The sequence below is a fragment of the Ciconia boyciana genome, chromosome 4 (assembly GCF_034638445.1).
Source record: "Ciconia boyciana chromosome 4, ASM3463844v1, whole genome shotgun sequence".
NCBI lineage: Eukaryota > Metazoa > Chordata > Aves > Ciconiiformes > Ciconiidae > Ciconia > Ciconia boyciana.
In genome coordinates, this window is record NC_132937.1 from 92,634,943 (window position 1) to 92,653,594 (window position 18,652).

The window sequence follows — 18,652 nt, forward strand, 5'->3', positions numbered from 1 at the left end:
TCATATATATATATTTGGTCATTTTTAGCTACTGCAGCAGGCAGGATTCTAGCTGCCGGAGGAGTCTGATGCTTTAGCAGTTCAGTAATGCAGGACTTGACTTTTGGGTTTGGTTCAAGGACATTTAAAACGAACTGTGTTTTCCCTCCATCAAAACTCTGCCATTTTTAAAAGTGCATTGCAAATTGTTATATGGGAGCAACCTTCTGGAAACTGGTTGGTGACATGATGAAGACTTGAAAGTTCATTTCTACTCCTTTTCCCTCTCCAGGCTTCGAATTTAAGGTATAGCCAGAAATAAATCAACATCTGTGCACTGAGCACACAGTTGAGTTCGTTCCGTGGTACATATATATGAAAAACAAACAAACAAAAACCCAACAAGCTCCACACAGATTTGCAAGGGGGTGCTTATTCATTAAATTCTGACATGGAGATGCAACTTGAACTGGAGTGCTGAGGCAGAGATAGTGACTGCGCAGAGATGAGACAGGTGAGCTAGATTTCACCGGTGACGCAAGCAGCTACAATGCTGCCCAGCATTGCATGTTGGTGAGGTGAAACACCGAATCTGAATGCAGCTCACAGAGTGTAAGCAGAGGGGGAAATTATTTCCATGTTAGATCCCTGCAGTTCCCCTCAGCCTGTGTCACTAACCTGGGAGCACACAATGGTCATCGGATAGTTCATCTAACAGTCTCTAAGTCTGCAAAGCTGCTACTGCTAAAATTAGATTTAATTTGTCAGCCTGAAGAAACACAGATTTCAAGCCAGGGTACAGAGTCCATCTAACCTCTCAGGTCTTCTCTGCAGACCACAGTGAGAAGTGTCTGTGTTAAGAAAATGAGTTATGTTTCATTGACCCTTTGAGAGAAAATTTCAGGGGTGCCTTTGCTAAATACTGAATTGAACAAGCAGGATTTCTCTGTCTTCCATGTTTACACTATTCAAGCACTATAACTATGTTTACACTATTCAGTACTTTCAAAATCCTAAAATCTTTTCTGGGTTCACCTGTACACTGCTTAGTTGTAAGCAGTGTGGAGGGTTAATATTTTACAGGATTACCTTAGTGCTACAGAGCTTCTGGGAAGAGCATAGCAGAACATGTCTGTCCTGGTTTCAGCTGAGATAGAGTTAATTTTCTTTATAGTGGCTGGTATGGGGCTATGTTTTGGATTTGTGCTGAAAACAGTGTTGATAATACAGAGATGTTTTAGTTGTTGCTGCACTGGTCAAGGACTTTTCAGCTTCCCGTGCTCTGCCAGGTGCAGGAGAAGCTGGGAGGGGACACAGCCAGGATAGTTGATCCAAACTGACCAAAGGGCTATTCTATACCACATGACGTCATGCTCAGTATATAAAGCTGGGGAAGAAGAAGGAAGGGGGGGACATTTGGAGTGATGGCGTTTGTCTTCCCAAGTAACCATTATGCGTGATGGAGCCCTGCTTTCCTGGAGATGGCTGAACACCTGCCTGCCCATGGGAAGGAGTGAAGGAATTCCTTGCTTTGCTTTGCTTGTGTGCGCAGCTTTTGCTTTCCCTATTAAACTGTCTTTATCTCAACCCTCGAGTTTTCTTACTTTTGCTCTTCCGATTCTCTCCCCCATCCCACTGGGGGGAGTGAGCGAGCGGCTGCGTGGTGCTTAGCTGCCGGCTGGGGCTAAACCACGACAATGTCCTTTATGGGATATGCAAGGAAGACACAAGGTAAAAAAAATGAAGTGTAGCACTGCCAATTGCTTTGATGTTTCTGGAGCTGGAGGTGCTCAGCAGCTTCGCAGATATGTTCTTGAACTGTAGAAAGCTCACTTTCGTTTCTGACATGTTCCTTGGGAGGAAGATCCTTCCTCAGCAAGAAGCAGTCCCATGCATTTCTGTACCATTCTCTGATGATCCTACTTACTGCAAATGAGGACAACTAAATGAGGCCTATATTCCTGAGGACTGAAGCTCAGGACTGGGAAGCACCAGCACAGGGGTGGCTTGGTAGGGGATTAATGATAAGGAATTAATGTGTCTGAGCGGTTATCAAGAGAGTCACAGTGAGCTGGGGGGAATGGAGTGAGGAACAGGTCAGTCTGAGGAAGCTTAAATCGAGACGTTGGCATCTGGATGAGAAGAGAGGTTCTTAGGTGACGAGATCCTGCTCAGATCGCTCAGATTTCCTGCACCATCTGTTCTGCTCCCTTTTCACCTGCTTCTCCTTTTGGTGCTCTTGTCCCTCTATGACCCTTCAGCCATGCTGTGCAGGAGCAAAGCTCATGCAGCTCCTGTTTAGTGGGTGCTGAGAAAAAAAACAAAAATAGAAGCAGTGGTGCTTGTAGCATTACATTTGGATTAAGTATCAAACCCTCAAAGTATTCCTCAGTCTGTTCTGCTGTCAATGGATGGATCATTTCATTTTGTGAATGAGGCAGGCTCTTGGGAGGCTCATAATCCTGTGGTAGTCTTCCACGTGAAAAGGCAAGGAAATCCCCAAACACTGTCCCAGCCAAATCCTTTTCTTTCTCAGCCAACGGAAGGAGTTTCACCAGCAAACAGGTTTTGCTGCTTTCCTCGGGCTTGCTGTGATGACAGCTGCAGTTGAAGGCATGCCACGCTTGGCAAGGAGAGCGTCTTCCCTGAAGACTAACCATCAGCTGAGGAGGAGCTGTGGTCTCGTGGAGCAAGTGTGACAGACAACCGTGAGATTTTTCTGAATGGAGAACAGCACTGCTTGCCCAGAAAGTTGTGTGGTTATTTTTTCTTCTACTTCCCCCTGCATCCCCGTGTCAGGAGAGCGTTCTTGGTGCTGCTCATTGGTGGTAGGAATGATAATTGTGGTTCATTGTGGGTGAAACCCTGGCCTGCTTATTCAATAGCAGAGCTCCTACTGACTTCAGAAAGACCAAGATATAAGCACAGAAGCTCTGATATGCACAAAAGGGAAGGCACTTGCTACACATAAATGATTGAATCGATATAAAATTTGGGATGAGCCTAGAATTGTGGAGGTGGAAAATTAGCATGAAGGTTTTGTTTTGTTCTTACTGTACATCCCTATTTATTTCTAAGTCAGTTCTTACAGAGCTAAAAACATGAACAAATAGTATAAGCTCACATAATTTGGAAATAGTCAGTGATGTTGTTAAGGTGAGAGGTTGTTTTTCCCTTGAAGACACCAGCTGGAGACTGTACAAGAATAATAAGGGAACAGTGACAAATGAGCAGAGCTGGAGAAATTATTCTCTAGTTTAAGGATACATGACATTGCCAAACTATCTCACAGGCTTGCAGAACTTGCCAGAATTTGTGAGCCTTTCCTCTGTAATTTATAGCCTTTTGTTTCCCAGAGAGACATTCAATTAAAAACATGTTTTCCTAAGTAAAGGGAACCATGTGCAGTTTGTATCAGAGATGGAGGTCTGCCCCTTTCCCCCATGGTAAAGTGGGACACCTGGTTGATTCATACCTTGCCTATAAGATGTCATTATTTTCTACATACTTTGTTTCTCTCCCTCTCTGCTTATTCTTCATAGTCTTTCTTTCAAGCAGAAAGTAAATTCAGTAATATTTGAGTTGACAGAGAAGTTTTGTAGTCCTGAAGTATAAAATAGAGAAAATGCACTGACCTATTCCCAGCCCTTCCACTTTGCTGGCCTGTTTTGAATGAGTGGTTGTCCATCCCAGTCCTTTGACAAGTTGATGACATCGTTAGCAATATCAGTGAAGAAATCAAAACACTGGGGCAAAGAGGCTGAGCTTTAACTCCACTGTTAATAGCAGTCGCCTCGTAGGAGATAGCAGGGAAGGTAATTAGCAGTGGCATGATTTTGGGTGCTCTGTTGCATGGCTGGGGCCTCTGGCATTTGGAGACCGATATCTGGGGAAGGCAGGAGCTCCTGCTGAGTCTCCTTCAGCCTCTTACTTTGGGAAGGAGAAATACTGCCTGCGATCCTGGATTGATGGCTAGCGGGGCCTACGGGACCACAGCAGGACCTTGTGGGGACCTCAGTACTGCTCTGCCTTCTCTGATGAATGGACACTTGGATTTCTGCTGTTGTTGACTTCAGTCCTTTAGCAATGTTAAGCATTTGGCTTAAGAAATGCTAATAATAAAAGAAGCCCTAATATTGTCCATTGGCGAAAATCTTGAATGAGATAGATAGTTACACCATGGTGGCTAAAACTTTAATTCACAGTGCTCTCTATCTGTTAGCTAGCAATTGTGTTTCCTTAGTTGTAAGCAGGAAAACAAAGATCCTTCAAAATGAAGCAGTGCTTCCCCCTCAGATGGTGATGGAGTAACAGCCCAGTAAGTTTGGGCAGGGCAGAGAGGCTGAACACATTTAAAACATTCTGAGATTCTTTTGCTAGCATGAGAAAGCAAAGTCCAACACACAAGGGTTTGGGACCTCTGAATGTAGAAGCTGATAAAACATTGCTTCTCCATAAATACACTTAAAACTAATTTTTCAGATATTGTAAGATTGGTTTGAAATCCATGCTATGTAAAATGAGTAAATGCAGGGTTTTTTACACCTCTCTTTTTGATGTTTTAGGATTCAGGTTTTAGAGTTTTTATACAGCTGTGAGATTAGAAAGACTACTTTTTATTATTAACAGAAGTAATTTTTGCATTGTAGTCTTACTTGAAAATCTTGGGCTTTTAGAAAATTCTCAGTAGTATCAGCCTTGGGATCATGTCCCAAGAGTTGGTTAATGTAGCCATGGCTATACTGTTCCCTTGAATAAAAATCAGCGTGGAAGTTTCTGAAATGCTAATAATCAGTAGTGGTAGCAGAATTTCAAACATACACTTATGTGATGCAAGTTAGTTTGTGTCGACTTGTCTAATGTTACCCTGAGAAGGAAATCCATTGCTAACTGCCTGTAAGTCTGTGAGAGGACAGGATCCCAACAAGGTTTCTTGCCTTCCTTAGAACAAAATGCACCCATCACCTCCCTGAGCTGTAGGTCCACCAAACACACATTCCAGTTTGCAGATGCTGCTGGAGGACACACACTTCTCACTGCACACCTCTGCTTCAACCCATTTTTTTGCATTCACCTCCTTCACTGCATCCTCACCTCTGCTGCCGCCTTTCTGGGGGAGCCACATCACAGGTTTCCTGTTTGTTCTAAAGAACCTCCCATGAGGTCCTAACCAAAACTCCACTGCAACACCCTCATGCACAAGGAGGGAAAGGAGGAGAGCTAGTTGAGGCAGCCAGGTCTTTGCTCCCCACCGGTGTTCGTTCATTCTCTGCATGGGATAAAGAAAAGGGTTCAAGGTGGCCACAGCTACCAACTGCTGTTGCTCCTGGGACTTGCCTGGTGTCAGTGCTTATTCTCTGGGTCGTAACAAAGGACCTGTTCCTACTGCTGTGTGTAAAATCAGGAAGAATTTTGTCCGCATGAAGCTAGCTAAGCCAAGTCCCATCCTAGAACATGGAAGAGGGATGCTCTTTAGAGGTTGTCATTTTTCTATTACCCTTTGGTCACCAAATAGATGTCCTATGGCAAAACCCTGGTTCTGGATACAGAAAATATTTCCTTTCCCAAATCAAGTGATGTTCCAGTTAATGCATTAACGGATCTCAAGGAATGGTTTTGCAACAATAATGCTTTCTGGCATAGCACGTAGTCTGTACACATTAGTCACTACAGCGACATGTTGTAAATGAGGTCGTAAAAGCTAAACAAGCTGTAACATCAAATTCTTAATTTAGGGTCCAGATAGCTGCAGTGAATTTCCAGCACCTAGACATGCTTCACTCTGAATTAGATATTGCTAGGCTCTGAACTGCAGAAAAGTGCTGTGGAAGGTTAAGGCTTCGCCATCTGTAATGCAGTTAAAATGCCAGTGTTATTCACACTGAAGCTATAGCATGTTTTTACCAGCTACTGTATGATTTCAGAGTATACACGTTAGCAGATTATTACGCATGAGTCATCTTATCGAATCTTGCCAGTCTGAATGAATGACTTCTTTAATCTTTAAAATGTGATTTAGCAAACAAGAGCAGACTGTCAGCCAGCAGCATGCTGTCTGACTGAACAGACAAGGTCCGTCTTCAGGAAACCAGGCAGATAGCGATGGATTTGCTGTGCTTTCCACAGAGCGAGTTCCTCCCTGCCAAAGTGCCATTGTCAACTTCTACTGCAGTTGGTGAACTGAAGACACATTGCTTCTGAATAACAGATGTCTTTGGATTTTCAGCCCTGCACAAACAATCTAGACCGTGGCAGTTGACCTGATCTCATTTTCATGTGCGGAAGATGGTTCTTCAGCCAAGCTGGGCTTTCTGTCTTCCTAAGATACATCCCTGGTCGTGCAGCAACTGAGCAGCTCCATGCTTTCCCATGGGTCTGCACTGATGTAGCTGCTGACTATAGCCCTGACTATAACTCTCCTTCCTTTCCCCTGTTCACTTTCCAGATTGTCCTCTTTGCCTTGTATGAGTATGGTGTTACTCCTCCCATCTTTTGGTGTTTCTTCTGTGGCAGGGTCCATTGGATGTCCATATCTTTGAATACACCACTTGGCAGAAATGCAGATGCCCTGGAGGTTTTGACCCCTGTCAAGATTGGCAGTGTATCTTTAAAACAAACAACCAAATATAGCAAACAACTTCTAGATGTTTAAAAGCTGTATGTTTGAAAAGGGGAGCTTCCTCCAGTGCCTAAAAGACTTGCAAGGTGGGGACCTACTGCATTTATTACACTGCGCAGAGGCACTGGTCACGCAAGGAGTTTTGTGTTGCAGGTGATGCTGTGAGATCTCTACCATTGCTGGGTTTTCATGTGGGCAATAATAGAAGCTGGAATTTACTGTAGCAGTTGTTCTCTGTGCATGCACTCTGGCTTGAGTTACTGCAAAAACAAGCTTGAATCTTACACCATTTTTACTCTGTTTCCTAATGATGTGCTTCTTCTTTTTCATCCATTATCCAGGACTTCCCTCCATATCATGCTTAATTTCAAAGATGTTGGAAAAATACCTGGAAGTTTGCAAAATATCTAGAAATTCTCATGCTGGCTCCATTCTTGACCCTACCAGTGAGGCACAGCCACTGGGTGGGGAGGAAAGACCTGTGGCGAGCCTCCTGGAGGGAATCGTAGGGAGTACTTGTCCATTCTGTTTCTAGTTTTGGTTTGCACAGGCCACCCTTTGCCTGGTGAACGAGAGTGAGTGGGCAGGGATATGCAAGCTGCAAAACCATTGAAACAGCCTCCTCATGTCCCTTGGCACAGAGCAAACACGGTCATCTGCAGCTAGCTGGCAGGAGACTTTGAAGAGCAAGTGAGTAGGCAGGTATTAATTTGTGTTGATTTTAGGGAAAGCATTCTCCAGGGGCAGTTAGCCAGTGTGTAGCTGTCTTTTCGAGCCTTGACGCAGTTCATTTTGCATCTAAAAATGCTTGTGTAGAAGAGAATAGGGAACAAAATGAGGTGTAGCATTGGTGTGAATGCTGCATTTCAGTTCAGAAAAATGTAAAGGGCTTTTCTGCCTATATGAAAATATAAGTGAGACGAGAACAACAGGAACTCCAAGTCTTGCAGGTGATGTTCACAAAGCACGGGAGGGAGAAGGTTAGGGAGAGCCTCCAAACAGGCCTGCAGAAATGAGCAGAAGTTTCCAGTTACTTTTAGCTGCCTGAGAAAGTCACTGGAGGTGAATGCTCTGTCATCAGGTGTATACAAAGAGGCATGCTCGGGCTTTGCTATCATGTGACAGTGCTGCAGTTTCTTTGGTATCCCTTGATTACTTTAATGAAAAAAGTTCCACTTAGGTGATTAAAAATTTAAAATATATATTTACCAAATTGAAATGGTATTGAGATGTGATCCCTTGTTTGAAAAAGTGACCTCTAGCAGGTAACAGTTGGCGAGATCGGAAACATGGATATCGTTAGAGGAATATAAACGTACATTTAATCTCTATTAATATAGCTGAGCAGTAACGTCAAAACATTCTCAGCCCAGCCTGTGCCCAGCAACCATGAAATTTTGAGTTGTTTGAGCTCTGTTATTACTGATCTTCTCCAGCAACTTAAATAACCTTCATTTTTAAAAGTAAGACAATGGTGTAAAGAAAGAGAGACTGTCTGGTTCTGTACTACTAATAATAATGACTCTGGATGCACCCCCTATGAGTTGGGGTCCATCTGTGAAGTGCTAACTTTCTTGCAGACCTCTGGAGTCTGAGTGACCTGGACTTGTTGAAGTTGGCTAGAGCTTCACAGGTGACTTCCACCTATTTCAGCCACGGTCCTTGAGGATCTTTACAGTAGGGGGTAATAATTTCCACATCAGAAACACACTGCTGGGGGGTCCAGTATCCCAGTAGTGGGATCTGTGTGAAAACTGGTTTGTGCCATCTTTCACAATGTGATCATTGCTCTAGGACTGTGCAGACATTTGACTAACTATATCTCATTTGGTTGTGGTAAAGAAAAAAAGAAAAAGATTGTTATTGCAGTAGTTAAGTATTAAAATGACTGGATAACAGGAAAATGGACATTGACTGCATCTTAAATCTGGATGTGTGTGGAATACAGAACATTACAAGCAAAATAAAAGGTAAAAAATAATTATTAACAGCAAATGTTCCTGTGAACAACCTCCTACAGTTGATGATTTAAACACATTTAGAGGAGATATGAGAGGCCAACAGACACATACAAACTGAGCATTCCTACTGCAACCTTAATTTTTTGTCAGGGCCCTGAGGGTACCCATGGGTCTTAATAGCTCTGCCCAGCCTGCCCTGGAACCCCCACCCACCCCCTGCCCATGGCCCAGGAGCCCCATTTCAGCTCAGCCTGGGCCTGTCAGTCCAGAGCCCAGTGCCTGGGGCTGGGGCTGTCCCAGCTGCCTGGCCCCCAGCCCCAGCAGTGCCCTGACGTTTGTCAAGCAGTGACCAAGCCCTGCGCCATTAATTCCAGACATACCTTATAGCCATGCTTATATACCATCAGAACCTTACTACTCAGATTGTTGAATTTTGATACCAGATACCTTGGCAAACCACTCAGGGAAAATAAAGCTACCATCCAAGAAGTTACCTGTAAACAATTTCAGTATTTTTAGCTGAGTTATGTTACAATTCCTTAGTCTTCTTTGTTTACTGAAAGAATGGTTAATCTTTAAATTTATTTTTTCCTTCTTTTCTATTCATTTAAATGAATGAAGCATCTCCTGCATCATCTTTCATTGTCTTTTTTATGGTGATAAAAGAAATGTGGATCAGAGAAGCAACTGCAAGGTCTCCTAGAAACTCCTAGTGCTGAAGTCCTGAGAAGTTGAGGACTTGCAGTCTTGCGTGGGATGAGACCTTGCCTGCAAAGTATCTGTACCATGTGGGCAGGAAGCAGTTTCTGGCAGGAAAAGATGAACATGTGACAGGTTTTGTATTTTTATGTTTGACCTGAAATATTGGAGGATTCGTGGCCTTGGCCTCAGAGGTCCATGCCTTGTGCTGCAAATTTCTAAATAGTCCTGATGAAAATGGCAAGTGTTTGTCTTGAACAGAATCATGATTTAGAGCTGGGAAAATAGACAATATGGTAAAAAACCAAAACATTAACTCTCAGATCTTAAGGAAGTTTACGACTTAAACCTTGCAGGTCCCTTAAGCTTCGCTTAAGCCTTTGGACAACTGATGACAGTCAGTATAGCACAGCGAAGGGTGACCTTGGTTTTTTTTTCCTTACATTGAAAACTAAAGTTTCAGGCCTTCATTCCGATGCCTCTCAAATTCAGTTGAAAAGGAGATACTTCATGCATTTTGAGAAATGTGCATAAATGGTGTAAAATGTCATAAAGTTTCATCAGGTGCAGAGGGAGTGTCTGAGTTGGTGCTTGATTGCCGCCCTGATGTTCAAGATGAATTGTGTGTTTTAAGATTTTATTTAATTTTCATTTCCTAAGTATGAGGACACAATCACCATCTTTTGGGCTGCATTTGCATTTTGTCAGAGATTTAAGCTTCAAATCATATTGCCACTGATACTGAACTGGCTTGTTTAAAAAGCCATTTTATCTTGTTTTAGTTGTGTATTGCAGGGATATTCCTTCCCTTGGGTTTAAAGGCAGATTTTTTGCAGGCAGAATGAGGAATGAGGCTGCTTAAAAGCAGGTGCTGTTCTGAGAAACGTGCTTTGGAGCGCATGCGATGAGAGTGAAATGAGTTTAGCTGAGCTTACGAATGTTTCACTTGCCCGTGCAAATGTGGTCTTGCTTTGGGAGTGCTGAAGAGCGGGGTTTTGCTCTCTGTTTGCAGGCGAGCAGCAAGCATGAGCTTGGCACCACGCGACCGTGAGTGTCAGGACCCTGTGATCTGAACCGCGTCTTCAGCTGACTTCCCAGCGGCAAGGTGCTGTTGATCCTGTACCATGGAGGACTGCCTTCACACCTCCTCCGAAAACCTCTCCAAGCTGGTCAGCTGGGCCCACAGCCATGGGACCATCTGCAGCCTCATCCCCAACCTCAAGCACCTGCTCTCCGAGGGGGCCCATGGCAACCTGACGGCCATGTGGGGCTGTAGTGCCGGCCATGCCTACCACTGGCCCCTGGCCGCCACTTGCCGGGCCAGCTCCCAGGAGCGCGTCTGCTTCCAGGACAGCCGCAGCTTCAACTCGGACAGCCCCAGCATGCTGGGGGTGCCCTCGGAGGCGCAGGCCAGCCCCCTGGAGCGCTACCCGGGCCGGCCGGGGAAGGCCAAGCTGGACTGCACCCGCACCCGCGACTCCTGCGACTTCTCCTACTGCAGCGAACCGTCGGAGCTGGGGGAGCCCGTGGAGGAGTACGAGGATGAGGCCACCCTCTTCGACATGGTCTGCGAGTCCTCTGTCACTGATGAGGACAGCGACTTTGAGCCGCACCCCCACCGGGCCCCCGCCGGCCCCCGCAAGCGGCCGGCTGCCGGCCTGCCCACCGCTGCCCAGGCCCAGCCTGCCGATGAGGGCGGTGGCGAGGTGCTCCTCAAGAAGATCAAGCAGGAGCTCCCTGAGGACTACTACATAGTGGCCAATGCTGAGCTGACGGCCGGCGCTGATGGGCCGGCCCTGGCCCTGACGCAGATGTCCAAGCCCAAGCCGCAGGCCCAGGCCGGGCCCTCCTGTCTGGGCCCCACCAGGGCCCTGCCCCAGCCGGCCGCGGGCCCCGACCCCGACCCGCAGTGCCTCTCCGCCTCCCCGCCCGGCCTGCCCCGGCTGGCCACACAGCGGCCACCCCGGGGCCCCCTGGCCTCCCCGGCACGGGGGGCAGGTGGCGGCCCTGTGGCTGCCCTGCAGGTGCCAGCCACCAGCTCCAACACCACCGCCGCCACTGGGAAACCCATCAGCATCCCCCTCTCAGCCCTGCAGCTGCCCGGTCAGGAGGAGCCGCCAGCCACTGAGGAGACCCTCCCGCCCGCCCCGCAGCTGGCCCCGGGCAGCGAGGCGGCCGGCTCGCCCTCGGTGAGCACTGAGCCCGAGGTCAGCTCCAGCCAGCAGCAGCCCCACGCCGCCCCCGCTGCCACCCCCGAGGCGGCGGCACAGTCGATGCCAGGTAGGACGCTGGGCGGGAGTGGAGGGGCGGCGGTGTTTTGGGGGTGGTTCCCCCCAGGCATGGCTTGGTGAGGGGGCGGCCAGGTAGGAGGTGCTGCATTGCGCGAGGGTGCCCTGGGCCTGCCGGCTCGTAAGTCAGTAGATAGAGAAACCCTGCTGGCTTGGAAGAGGATTTGGAAGACCTCCAATTGAGCAAAGGCCAGGCGCACCCCCTGTGAGAAAGTCTACCGCTACCATAGGCAAAGGGCTCTTTTAGGACACGTTTATAGGTCCGTTTTGGGTGCAGTTGTGCAATGGGAGACGGTGTGCAGCTGCCTTGCTGTGTGCATGGGGCGGGGAGGACGTGAAACCTGGCCGTGCACTCTTTCGATGAAGCAGAAAGCAGTGGCCTCAGCCAGTGGAGCCTAGAGATGGGGGTCGGGTGTTGCCTTCACCCTGTCAGAAAAGTGATGTTTGACATGGAGAGACAAAGGAGGACGCAAGGAGAGTACCTGGAGAGAGGTTTGCGCTTCTATAATTCTTTATTAAATGGTTTCCCTGACCCGTAAATCAGAGCAGTCTGCAGAGACGAGAAAGGACAACCACAACCTTAACCGTGAAATTGATAACACTTGAACTTTAATCCAAGAAAAAAAAAAATGTTTTTCCCTGTTCTCAGCGGAAGTTCTCATAGCGTGTGTCCTTCATTTTTTTTCTTCTCCTGCTGCTGCCAAAGCACCAAGAATTGGCACAAGCAGATCAACATTATTGGATAAAGAGCATGTTAAAACAGCGTACTTCTGCTGAAAGATTATCCTGTGTGCAGAATAACTCAGTGTTGGCTGTAGGTCTTCTGGAGGGGGAGGAAATCTGTTTCTTGAGCAGACTCGCCAGCTCTCTCTGGACCTGAGTGCAGACAGTGCTGGCTTTGCTCTTTCAGCTGGTGAGTGGTGCCATCCTGGGAGGAGGCGAGGGCAGGAGAGAATCCTCCCTTGCTGGTTCAGCCTAGGAGTGTCTGGTCAGACATAGCAGAGCCACACTGTGGAGGGGGAAAAAATTGCCCATATGCAGTTCCTGTGGCAGGTACTGTAAGTGCTAAAAACAGTGACTTTAACAGCCTGGATGATACTTCAACCTGGATGTCCTGAAACCTGATTGAACGCTGGTAAATCTATTAATTGGCAAGAGCTTGCAGATCTTGTTGCCAAATAAGAGAATGGGCACAGTTAATACCCAGTTTTCCTCAGTAAAACCCCACTAAGCATTAGAAATTAGAAAGGATGATAATTGTCTTAATTACAGCAAAGCAAATTCCTCTTTGGGACCATTTCTCCATGGCTGCATCTTTGAGATGTTACTTTGCCAGTAGTCCTGTCATGTAACATCCCTCATGGAAATCCACTTACAAAACTCCATCTGGTTTAGAACCGACTCTGCTCAGCTACATATGGGATGTACAGCTACATACGGGACGCCTGATGTCAATCTGAATTGCATGGTAAACCTACTTATTCTGCATTCATCAGTTTATGGTGTATCACTGCTGTATATACTAGAGCTGGTTTCTACCAGCCTGCCCCTGCAACTTGCTCAGTCTCAAACTTGCAAGCTGGGACAATGGAATACAAACCTAGGCAGAATTTGTCCATGTAGGTGTATGTTATCTGGGAGAGTGATTTACTTTCAACAGATTCATTAAAAAACCAAACCCTTTCAAACTGCTTTTGCCAGGTCCTCAGAAGCCAAACAAGGTCAGCAGTTGTTACTGCTTAGGGTTCAATCTTACAAGAATGGATGCAGTGCCACATTTTCACATTTATATAGTTTCCAGAGCAGGGTTGGTCCATGTCTAGTGTCTCACTGTGCGGACAAAGAGGGATTGCATCTGGATTTACACCCACTGTGTAAATCAAGCCTCAAAATCTCCTAGTGCTTCTTGCATTAAGCAGTGTTATCTCAGTGTGCTGCCCAAATTCTAGTTCAGTCAGTTATGTTCTCAATGCTTAAATTTCCTGTGTTGTTCTCAAAAAGTGTTACGGAGTTCCTCTCCTCAGCCTGGTATAGTGTTGTTATAATATGCTGTTACTGTATTCAGAGGTAGCTGCATTTTAACTAAGGTAAAATGATACCACTAAAACTTGATACTCATGTCAGGAAAGTCTCCAATTTCCACAGAGCCTGCTCCTTTGGGAAAGAAGTGCTGGCATTAATAAATCTTCCAGTTGCAGAAAAGTGGGCAATGTTGGCAAGTGAATTTATTACAGATGCATAGTTCTGCACAGCAGATTCTCGCAGATAAAATGTGGAGGTCTGATTAAAGACTAGAATAGGGCGATTGCTCATGTACAGGGATTTTGTTAGGTTGTCTCTTAACAAACAGCGATGTACTGGAAGTGGTGCATGATATATAAAATTTGAGCAATATTGAACTACAAGAGGATGTTTATCTATCCTATGTAAAAATGTTTCTGTCCTAAACGGACAGAAAAAAGGATTAATATAATCCTTCTGTAAAAAAAGGCAGGAAGTAATGATACCAAGGAGCCTAGAGCTTTTGTTACTTTATAGACTCAGTGTATGCTTGACAAACAAACAAAGGTACAGTTGAAAGTAAGCAGAGAATTTAAATTCTACCTTGTCCCCTACAAAGTGTTGCTTAATTTTGAAGTTATATGTGAAGCCTTACTCCTGGTCCCATTAGAACTGGTTGTATGTTTATGAGGTCTTTGCAGGAGTATGGCCTTAAATGATAAGTTATGATTAAAGGGTGGAACCAGCAAGAAATATTACTCTGAGTTTTAGCTTGAGTCACGTAGCCTTGCATTTGTATCAGACACAGCTGATTGATAGTTTCCATGCATGGTAATCTCGCAGGTCATGAAAGTTTGAGTGAGATTCTCCATAAAATCAAAAATCTTGATGATATATGTTAGCTTAGGCCAGTTTAATCCACATTTTACTTTTGGACTAGTTCTCTTTCAAACATTTTTTTTTTTCTCTTTTACTCTCCTTAATTAAACTGTGACAACTGAATGTGTAAGTAGGGACTTTACAAAGGTATTTTCATGTCTTAAAAGTGAAGTGGCATGCCAGTGAAGATTCATTGAGGCTAGACACTGATTTCTGTTGGGTTCAGGTCTCCATCTAAGCATTGTGGAATACACTGAATTATTTTTGTTAAACTTCAGCCCTAATAAGTGGACATTCATCTGTGAATTTTCAGATTGTTCTTTACCACTTCATTAGCAAAGGCTTCTATACGTAGGTACTATTTAGTCCTTTCTTTCTTCTGGAAAAAGTGAGAGGATCTACATCTGATAGGAGAGAGATTTTTGCAGTGGTGGAGAGCAGGGAATTTGTGCAATTTCTACTTCCTAAACAGCCTCTTCTTCCTTTTGCTAATACTTGGTCTGTTTTTTATGTCCAAGAACCAGCAAGGGCAAGGTAGGTCACATCAGTGAAGACAGAAGGTGAGTAAGAAACATGATGCTTTAGGTTGCAGTACATGCAGCCTAGAGAAATTAGAGACATTTGGATGTCTGAAACCACGAATGGAAAAGATTTGGTGTTATTGCAGAAGAGTACGGAGGAAGACTACGGCTCAGAGGAGGATAGAGCTTATTGTGTAGGAAGGCACGTTTTGATTCTGAGAGAGGTAGGACTTACTTCATAAGCGGAATTGCTGAAGTATTTATGAAGAATACTCACTTTCCACCTGAAGACTGAGGGTGAAGATGTGCTTTGGATTAACAAGACAATGCAGCAAGACATCTCTGGTCCAACACTAGTCCAACAGTATAAATACAGGAGCAAAGAGTTCCATGAGGATACACTAAAAAGACGTCAAAGGCATATGTACAAAATGTGCAGAACGCAAAGAGTAGTGAGTAGAGATGCAAAATACAAAATCCTGTAAATGAAGTGACTAGGGTTGTTGCTTTTGTCAGAGATGTGGCAAAGCATGTTCTGTGTGTACCATCACAATGCCATCATGCATATCCATCGTTGAACTTGCCTGGCTGTTGGGTGATGATTTACATGTACAGGTGTTTCCAGAGTTTGGAAGGGAAACAGGTTGTCCACAAGCACCACTGCTTTCTTAGTCAGCGTGCCACACACTGTCCCTCTGCCATGGTTATCAAACAGTATCGGCGGTTGAATGTGTGCTGTGATGGATGGTGGCCTGGTCTGTGCTGAGGGCAGTACTCAGCCTTGCTGAATCTGATGTCTCTGCTCTGAGCATCTCCTCATTCTTTTCTTTTGTGTAGCCGGTATGTCAGGATCCCAGATCAGTGCTTGGTGATCAGCTTAGCTTGGTGACTTGGGAAAAGATCTAGTTCTGGTCCTGTGCTCTCATCATGGGAAGGTGTAAGCAGGGACTGCAGCCTTTCATGACTGGCACCTAACGTGGGTTGACTGTCACTCTGCTCTCAGTGTGGACATCCCTGTCGGTTCCAGGTGTTCATATAATGTCTCTATCTGAACCATGACCATTATAAAATGCAGTGCATCTGGGGCTTGTCTGATGCTGATGTAGAGCTTTTAGGTGGAATATTTTAAAGTATTTGTCTGCAATCAAAAGAACTAGGACCTCTCCCTTTCCCCCTCTCTCTCTGCAGTTGTGTCGGTTTAAATTAAGTGGGAGCTGGGATTCTTGTGTGATCATAAGGTTCATGGATTAGGAGCTGTTAGATGAGCATCAAAATGTTACAAGACTTAGAGAAGAAAGAAGTCCCCCACACCTCATGAATTGCCAGTTTTGACTAGGTTTAGCTTAAACTCCTAAATCACTGTTTACACTGCAAGGAAAAAAAATGTGTCAGCTAGCACATTCCAAAGAAGTGCAAACAAAAAATATAATGCCTTTTTTTTAGGCGTATATAAAGCATCAGCCATACATACAGAAAGGCCAAATTAATCCCTGCTGTAATTCTTCCAAGTCCAGTGGAACTGTGCCAAGAGTGAATGTAACACAAGGCAAATAATAATGTCAGAAGAAAGTTACAAAACTTTATTTAAGCTCTTCCAAGAACACTCAAATAATTGCTGATCGGTCTTTGTATTTGTAATTTACATACAAAGATTGATGACTTTTGGCTAAAGTGACTGCTGAAGCCTGCCTCCAGGGACATACACTGCTGAATGTGGTCAAGCGAACAATTAAACATATGTAGGGGTGAGATAATCTCTTCCTCTTTGTGTTGGACTAAAGAGTTCAGAGTCCACTAGCGGCCCTTTAGGTCCCATAATTCATATCTATTCTTGCTCTAGTAGCTGAACTAAAAATAGTAAGTGCTGGGATACATAATTACAAAAAGCATCGTACTTTTTTTTTTTAAGTTGCATGGGCTTGGCTTATTTAGAAGAATAAAATTAGATCATTATAGTTTTAATCATAAGAAAAAGGAAGCTAGCGAGTTGATTAACCACCTCTTGCACTGCCACTGCCTTCTGATCTCGCAGCATGGATTTGCCAGCCCAGTCGCACCCTTAATTATCTGTGTCCAAATGTGTTAAATTATAAACTAATATTTTGGAGGCTTTATTCTAGAATTTCTGCTAATGAAGCTGATACTACTTATCTTTACAATATTGTAAGGGAGTTCCATTTAGAAGCAGGACAGTATCATAAAAAGGACAAATTCAGCCTTGGCAAAGTACTAATCTATTTGCTTTTATCATCTGGGTACACAGCATGACAATCAAATTTAAAAAAATGAAACCATAGTACTAATAATTCTAATACAAGAGTGTGCTTTATGAAGCTGTTTCTACAAGAAGCATTTATCAAGTTATTAATTCTTGCAGGAGAACACTGAAATGAAGACTCATCAAGTATTACATCTTTCGATTTTCACTGTACTTAAGAAATGTATTTATCACCATTTCAGGATTCCATATCTATTTTCTTTAGTGGAAATTCCTTCCAGACACAGAAGGTTCATGCCAGCCTCTTTGAAACCTTGAAGACCAGCAGTGGATTTGTCATGTAGAGGGCGATCTTCTTGCTGTCCTAAATATTAAGTATTTATCAAAGCAGCTTTGCACACAAGAGATTAGGGTGCTGCTTTTCTTGCTGTCAGGACTTGTTTCCACTGTTCACCACGGACTTCCTCTGAGTGGAACTACCTGCAGCACACAGAGAAATCTCCTGGCAGCAGCGTTAATGGATATATATATACATTTTGGAGGAAACCATTCATTAGTATTCACGCTGAAAGTAGGTTGGTGTGGGAGACATTTAGGGATGGGCTTTGAGTTGTATTCCTGCAATAAAAGCTTCATAGGCCTATTGTAACAGGTGAGGAATGGGAGTTTCCATGCAGTCTGTCGAAGTTTCTTGCCTGGAGCTAGGAGGGAGTTGAATCCGTACTCTCAGAAAGATCTATTGCAGCCAGGCCCCAGCAGTTTTTAAGGATTAAGTCTGTAAAGCATGCCAAGTTCAGCTGCCAAACAGTCAGGAATATTCTCTGGGGTTCTGAATAGAGGAATTGCATCACTGAGAATTATTGACACTTCATTTAAATATCTATTTTTAGTTCGAAGTACCATAGCACAAACGGCATTAAGTAAGATGGTATGTCATATCGGAAGAGAAACTGCCCACTTCAATGAATGGTTGTGTTCTGGAGCATCACTGCTCATTTCAGACTTAGAAATGTACCCTCTCCCCCATTACCCCAACATGAAAGGCAGAAAAGCAAAAAATAAAAAGTACAAGTGAGAAGCAGAAAACAATCATTTTTGCAAGACCAACATGATGTAGGTGCTATGCGCTCCCTTTCACTAAAGGCGTCTTAAACAGATTACTGTTCTGTGCAAAGTGCTGTGTTTTGAAAGGAAGAAAATAAGGCCTCCGCTGGTTCTAGCTGTCCTGAAAACACATGGAAACAACAAAGGAAACTGGACAAGTCCATACTGGACATCACTTTATTTTTAGGAAATAAAAGATTATTTAACACGGTGTTTTTGATGAGATCTCTTTTCTTTGTGTGGTCTTTGCAATTGCTCTGTTTCATTTTGGAGCTATTTTCACCTTATGATTTGTGAGTGTCTACATAAGAAAAGAGAGGCAAGGCAGGATCAGATTAGGATCTGCAGAGGAGATGCAGCACAGCAGCCAAGACAGACACTGA

At 44.5% G+C, this 18,652-nt stretch overlaps 1 protein-coding gene across 2 annotated transcripts in view; it reads left to right on the plus strand.

Moving 5' to 3' along the window:
• KIAA1958 (KIAA1958 ortholog) overlaps positions 1-18,652 on the plus strand; it is a 65,473-nt gene that overhangs the window by 23,084 nt on the left and 23,737 nt on the right. For both annotated transcript variants that reach the window (XR_012042344.1, XM_072860614.1), the window contains exon 2: positions 10,271-11,538. Coding sequence is in view for 1 of the 2 variants with exons in the window: in XM_072860614.1 (XP_072716715.1) it covers positions 10,383-11,538 (1,156 nt within the window). In the remaining variant the exon portion in view is untranslated. The remainder of the gene's footprint in view (positions 1-10,270; positions 11,539-18,652) is intronic.